This window comes from Triticum aestivum, chromosome 7D, assembly GCF_018294505.1.
Source record: "Triticum aestivum cultivar Chinese Spring chromosome 7D, IWGSC CS RefSeq v2.1, whole genome shotgun sequence".
NCBI lineage: Eukaryota > Viridiplantae > Streptophyta > Magnoliopsida > Poales > Poaceae > Triticum > Triticum aestivum.
In genome coordinates this window covers 103,317,041-103,323,360 of record NC_057814.1, presented here as the reverse complement: position 1 = coordinate 103,323,360, position 6,320 = coordinate 103,317,041, and the positions used below count along the sequence as shown (strand labels likewise).

The 6,320-nt window shown below is 46.7% G+C and overlaps 1 protein-coding gene across 1 annotated transcript; it reads left to right on the top strand.

The window, feature by feature from the left end:
- Positions 1 to 819: 819 nt before the first annotated feature.
- LOC123164453 (uncharacterized) lies at positions 820 to 6,023 on the top strand. Its single transcript, XM_044581960.1, has 6 exons — positions 820 to 1,156; positions 2,232 to 2,474; positions 2,919 to 3,092; positions 3,203 to 3,309; positions 4,557 to 4,879; positions 5,211 to 6,023. Exons 1-6 carry the CDS (start codon positions 974 to 976, stop codon positions 5,780 to 5,782), a joined length of 1,602 nt encoding a protein of 533 aa, XP_044437895.1. The 5' UTR covers positions 820 to 973; the 3' UTR covers positions 5,783 to 6,023.
- The last annotated feature ends 297 nt before the right edge of the window (positions 6,024 to 6,320 follow it).

The following is a 6,320-nucleotide window of genomic DNA, read 5'->3' as shown; positions in this document are numbered from 1 at the left end:
TATGTTTGCAGTTTCTCTTACGCTGGATTTGGGGGCTGAATACCAGATATACGGCTGCGGATGCGGGTATTGAGAAGTTTATTTAACATCAGTACAGACACAAGCACTCATATACACGCGCATACACTCACCCCTATGAACGCACACACGCACACCCTACCCTATGAGCACCTCTAAAAGACTGAGCCGGCATATCATCTTGAGATTTACGAAGTCACCGTAAGCGCCTCGTCGTCGACGGGAACGTCTCCTCCCACTGAATGCGCATCGCCGGAAATCCTGAAATAAATCCAGGAATAAATACGAGCATCAGAATTTAAACTCTGGTAGGCTGGGGATACCATAGTCCCTCTAACCATCCAACCATAGGTTTTGAGAAGTTACCGGTTACTCTCTGTGGATGACGTGTCCGCAGATGCATGTAGGCCGGATTTGATAGGTCCGGCTGTAGAATATACACTCTTTACGGCGCGTGCGCGTTAGCGTTGGCACCGTCGCCGCCGGCGGGGAAAACGTTTTCCACGTGAAGGCAGCGAGCAAACTGCAAACTGCAAATGCGACCACACACACGCCATCCATCGGCCACGCCGTAACCGTGCACCCGAATGCGGCCAGACCACCCCGCCAGGCTCCACCTGTCACGCGACCCGGCGCGCCTGACAGCCGTGCTCCAGCGGCCCCGCCACTTTATCCACAGCCCAGGCCCCCACCGCCCCCGCCGACGCGCGGGCCCCGTCCCCGGCCCCCACCCGTCATCGTCACGCTCCCGCTCGCGAGCCCGGCGACTATTTCTGGAAGGACCCTTCTCTCTCCCAAAGGCCAGCCCCCTCTCTCTCCCCGTCTTCCTCATTCGCGCCGCCCCTCTCTCGAATCATTCGCCCCGCCGCGCCGCGCCGCCGCCCGCCGATCCGATCCGACCCGACCCGCCCCGCGCGCCGCCGTGGCCGGGCCCGGGTTCCGCCGATCGACCCCCATGGTGCAGCTCCCGGCCATGGGGAAGCGCCAGCACCCGGAGCCGGCCGAGCCGCCCATGGCGCCGCCGGCCGCCGCCGTGAAGATGGAGGCGGACGAGCTCCGGGACTTCGACCACGGCCCGCTCGGCAAGCGCGCCAGGCCCGGCCAGCCCTCGCCGCCCCCGCTCACGCCCCCGCACCAGGTAGATCCGCGCTCGCCGTGTTCCAGGTCTTCCCTTTCGCGCGCCCGTTCGCGGCCGAGCTGGGTACAGAGCGGGGGTTGCTCGTGTTCGGCGTCGAGCAGGAGAGCTTTCATGCGAGCTCGTGGCGTTTTTCTGTGCTATCGGGAACTGTCGAGCCCTTTCGCGTGGCGTTACGCGTTTGATTTTGACCGTGGCTGTTGATTTCAGCAATAGAGGTGGCTGCAGTGGGGAGTGGTCTTCGTGGATTAACTCAGTGGTGCGGATTGCAGTGGCTGAGCCGCTGTTATTAGAGAGTTTCCTTTTTTCTTAGAACAGTGAGCATTTTCACGTTAGCATTCACCCTCGAATCATTGGGATCGAGGGATTTAAGTTAAATCCTGTTGACGTCCCTATGGTCAGGTGGAGTCACAGTCTACTTGTGTAGGTGTCGCTTATCAACGGGCTGGAAGCATATCTCCATGGGATGCTATGTAGAGGCTGTTATTACCGTGTGACTGGGAGGACACGGAGAAATCTCAAGGTTTACATCTTGTAGGTTTGCTGTGGATGGCTGACGGGATGAGTCAACTTTGTGTGGTTGGTCGATTTGCTTTGCTTTTTTGGATGTTCCAAGGGTGGGGAAACTGCTTGGTTCCTTGGGACATTGGGGAAATGTTTCAGAGACCATTAGAAATGTAACTAGGGAAGGAGGTGATACCTATCGCCCCATTGGAAGTGGATGCTGCAGTTGCTGGTCAATTAGCTGGTTAACATGCAAGGTGCTAAGGGAAATCCTTCATAGAGTTTCATGGGATACAATAGGAGTTGCTACTGTTCATGGTAGATGATGTCAGTGTGTAAGTCGAGAAAAAATGTGAATATCTATGTGAGCCAAAATAAATGGATAAGTATTTGTTCTCTCAAAATTTACCGGGGTGCATTCTTGTTTGCTGTTACTACAGCTCTTTTGAGGTGTTTGTGATATCTAGTCTCCGTAATTTACTGTTTAAAGTTTGTTAATAAAGTATGATTAATTAGTATTTTTTATGATCGACAGATTTGGGATTCATATTTTGTATGCGTACATGAATTGCAGGACATGTATCACAATGTACTTGATGAACCTAGCCCATTGGGTCTTCGGCTGAAAAAAAGTCCATCTCTGTTGGATCTCATTCAGATGAGGCTTTCTCAAGCAAATTCCGATGCAGGACAGTCCACTACGGACAATGCTGAGCCTTCCAAGAAGAAAGACCTTAAATCTGGTACATCATCAGCTAGTGAACGGTTGAAAGCATCAAACTTTCCTGCAAGTGTATTGAAAATAGGTACATGGAAGGTAAGGAAATCAATGTTATCTGAACTATACTATTTATGTCAATTCTTCCAGAATTTGTGTTTTAGTACTTTGGTGTCTTCTATTTGGCTTTCTTTAGCCTTGATCCTGGCGATGCTTTGTTGTGGTACAGTTGGTATATTAAACACTTATTATCTTGTAAATTGTTGCTGTGATGATCTATTTATCTGTTAAAATTTTAAGCTAATACACATAATTTAAATGTTGGTTCTTGTTTGTAATGTCGAGTCTTAGTGGAACGTTGGTGTATTCCTGTCCAATTTGCTAGTGTTTTTGCTCCAGCAGTCAGTCAGTTGCCCAAAATCCAGTATCTGTATGTTGATGATTCCTGCAGTACATATTAACTAGTGTTCAGTTGTGTACATAACAGCCTGTCTGGACAATCTTTGGCCTTAACTGTCTTAATTTGATTCTATCTCTGAGCAGTACACATCCAAATATGAAGGTGATTTGGTGGCAAAATGTTACTTCGCGAAGCATAAACTTGTATGGGAAGTTCTGGAAGGTGGTCTCAAGAGTAAGATAGAAATTCAGTGGTCAGATATAACTGCTTTGAAGGTAACTTTGCCTGAAGTTGGAGACGGATCCTTGGATGTGATGGTAAGTTTATCCAGAAGATGCATATGCTTATCATTCTTTTTTTTATTGTTCTCTTACTATTTTAGTAACTCATTTTCTGAGGAGTCTCCATTTTTTCTATGCTTACACAGCTGGCCCGACCACCTCTCTTTTTCAAAGAGACGGATCCTCAACCGAGAAAGCATACATTGTGGCAGGCTACTTCAGATTTCACTCGTGGCCAAGCAAGTATGAACAGGTAAAGTGTTTGCACTACATGCTGAGAGTGAAGGTTCATAAGCAAAGTGTTCTTTGGGGGGATGGGGGGGATGAAATCTGCATTTTACAGTATCGTAGTGATTATTACTTATTAGTTTTGACTTCAATCTTCATTTTTGGAAGCCTCGCTGCATTTGCAGGACATGCTTTATGCTTACCAGGACTGGACTTTTGTACTCCCTCCGTTTCTTTTTACTCCGCACATAAGATTTGGTCAAAGTCAAACTACACAAAGTTTGACCAAATTTATATAAAAAAAATATAAACATCTACAATACTAAAACTATATAGTATGAAAATACGTTTCATGGTGCATCTGATAATATTGATTTCATATTGTGAATGTTTATATTTTTTAATATAAAGTTAGTCAAACTCTACAAAGCTTGACTTTGACCAAACCTTATATGCGGACTAAAAAGAAACGGAGGGAGTAGCAGATGACCTGATATTTATTCAAGGCCACCTCTGTAGTTTCGTATTTATCATTAGAGGAACAGAAGGAACTGTTCAGTTTCTTTTTAGATCTCTTAAAGGTTGATAGAATCTGTTTAACAGCCTGCAGCTACATAGCTGTAAAAACCAACGCGGATGTCATGATACGTCTTTAAACATCAGCCAGCTAGATACCACAGTACTTGGGTTTATGAGCAAAGTGCCAATACGTTGGTACGGATAATCACATGGCACATCACATCGAGTTGTTGTCATGGGTCTTGGCTTGCTTCATGCCCTTGCCTCCACTGTCATGCTTGGCTGAGACGCACTGGTTGCTGTCCTGCCTCCGTTGTCATTGGTCTTGGCCTGCTCTGTGCCCTTGTCTCCACTGTCGTGCTTGGCTGAGCTGTGCACCGGTCGGTGTCATGCCTCTGTTGTCATGCTCAGGCTTCACCATGCCCTGTGCTCTGCCGTTATGTAGATCATGCTTTTGTTGTGACATGCGTCATGAAAGATTTGTGAGGAAGTTGGGTAAGTTAATTCGTTAGTAGATTAGTTGTGTTTTAAGTTGATTTGTTTGTTTGTTGGGAGGTGTTTTTTCCTACTGTGTTTATTAAAGAAGTTTATTCGTCGATGTGGAACAGGGGTGGGAGGGGTGAATGAATTGCTGCCACCAACTTCTTTTGTAGAAATATAAAGATAACCAAAGTACTTTCTATTATTACTACTTGCTTAGCTCCTAGCTTTTGATGCCTTCATCTAATACCATGGCTCTTTCAAAAATTTCAGGCATCATTTCTTGCAGTGCCCTACAACCTCGTTAGGCAAGAATTTTGAAAAGCTTGTCCAGTGTGATCAGAGGCTACATCAGTTGAGTCAACAAACGGACGTCATCTTGGACTCTTCAGTTTTTGAACCCAGATGCTCTATATTTGAGGATCCAGTGGAATTGAAGTGCCATGACTTTGCTAATTTAAAAGATGAACGTGAAGATCTGCCTGGGTTTTCAGGGTCTGTGTCACCATGTGCTGGTTCATCTATGTCTACCAGGAATGATACAAACGATTGTTTTGGGAAGCAACCAGAATTTGTCGCGCAGCCAATGCACCCAGGTACGTGAAAGGCAATGGCCTCCCTCCTGCACCGCCTGGTATTACATTGATGTACTGCTTGCAGAACAGAAGCCAATAACTTGAATATATTTGGGCAATCATGTCCATAGTCTTAAAATTCCTCATGATTAGCACATGCTTTAGTTATTATTGATTAATGCATCTCATCCTCTTCCCTATTTAGTTGCAATATATAATAAGGGAGACATGCCAACTTGTACACATTTGCAACTTTCTATTGTTGGCTCACTGGATCACTTGGCAGATACAAGGGCTTCACATGAAACATCCACCTGAATCTTTCTAACCCTTTTTGTGTTCAATTTACCAGGAGCTAGTGCTGTAAATGCACAACCAGTCAGCAGAAACGTAAATGGTGTAGCTCAAGAATTCAATATCCCGAACTGGTGGAGTCAGCTGAAAGTGCCCGGGCTTAGACCATCAATGTCAGTGGATGATCTGGTCAGCCACCTAGGAAATTGCATCAGCGAGCAGATCACCTCAGGCAATCCTTCGATGGCCAACAATGAGGTGCCTACAAAAGAATCGCTAGAGGAGATTGCGCAGTATCTTCTTGGTGACGCACAGGGCCCACAGGCGCCAGCCTCCGATGAGCGACTGATGGCACGGGTGGACTCACTTTGCTGCCTGCTTCAGAAAGACACAGCGCCGGTATCTCAGCCGAAGCCCGAGCCAAACGACAGCGGCAGCATTGGTGGGGTGGACTCCGAAGGATCAGACGATGAATTCAGCTCAGCATCAACGAGGAAAACTGCAGATGCCAACCAGCAGCCACCAGCCATGTCCCGAAAGGACTCGTTCGGAGACCTGCTGATGAACCTCCCCCGCATTGCCTCGATACCGCAGTTCCTGTTCAAGATACCAGAGGATTCCGAGAACTGAAGCTGCACCCCAGATGAAGCAAGTCAGTCGCTGTAAAAATTGTACCTGAGCAATAAGTAAGCCCTCCCTCGCTTGTTCCGATTCAGCAAGCCGATTCCCCGCCCTGTAAATGTGACCCATTTAGGTTCCTTCTTAAGCCGTGTGATGATTCGAATGGGTAGTCGAAGATTGTTCGTTGGTTCTTTTAACTCAGACTTGTGATTTCGTTGTGCAAGATCAAGTGCCAAATTGTTTATAATAATGTTGTCAAAAGTGTCTGTGATGCAACCGTATTGGTTTCCAGTACTGATATGAGATCGAAGTTTGTTATGTCGGGGTCGTTGCGAGCTTGTGGCTTCTGGTCTGTTGAGTGCGACTAACGCCTCACCTTCTCAGTCTCATCTGGGATTATTTCCATCTACAAACAATACAAACTTTTTTTGAAACGGAGGCAAAGATTGCCTCATCTATTAATTAAGCAGAAGAGAATTGCCTGATTAATTACGGAAAACCGGGCAAAAATCAGAACAACAAGGACCAAGCCCACTCCATAGACTGA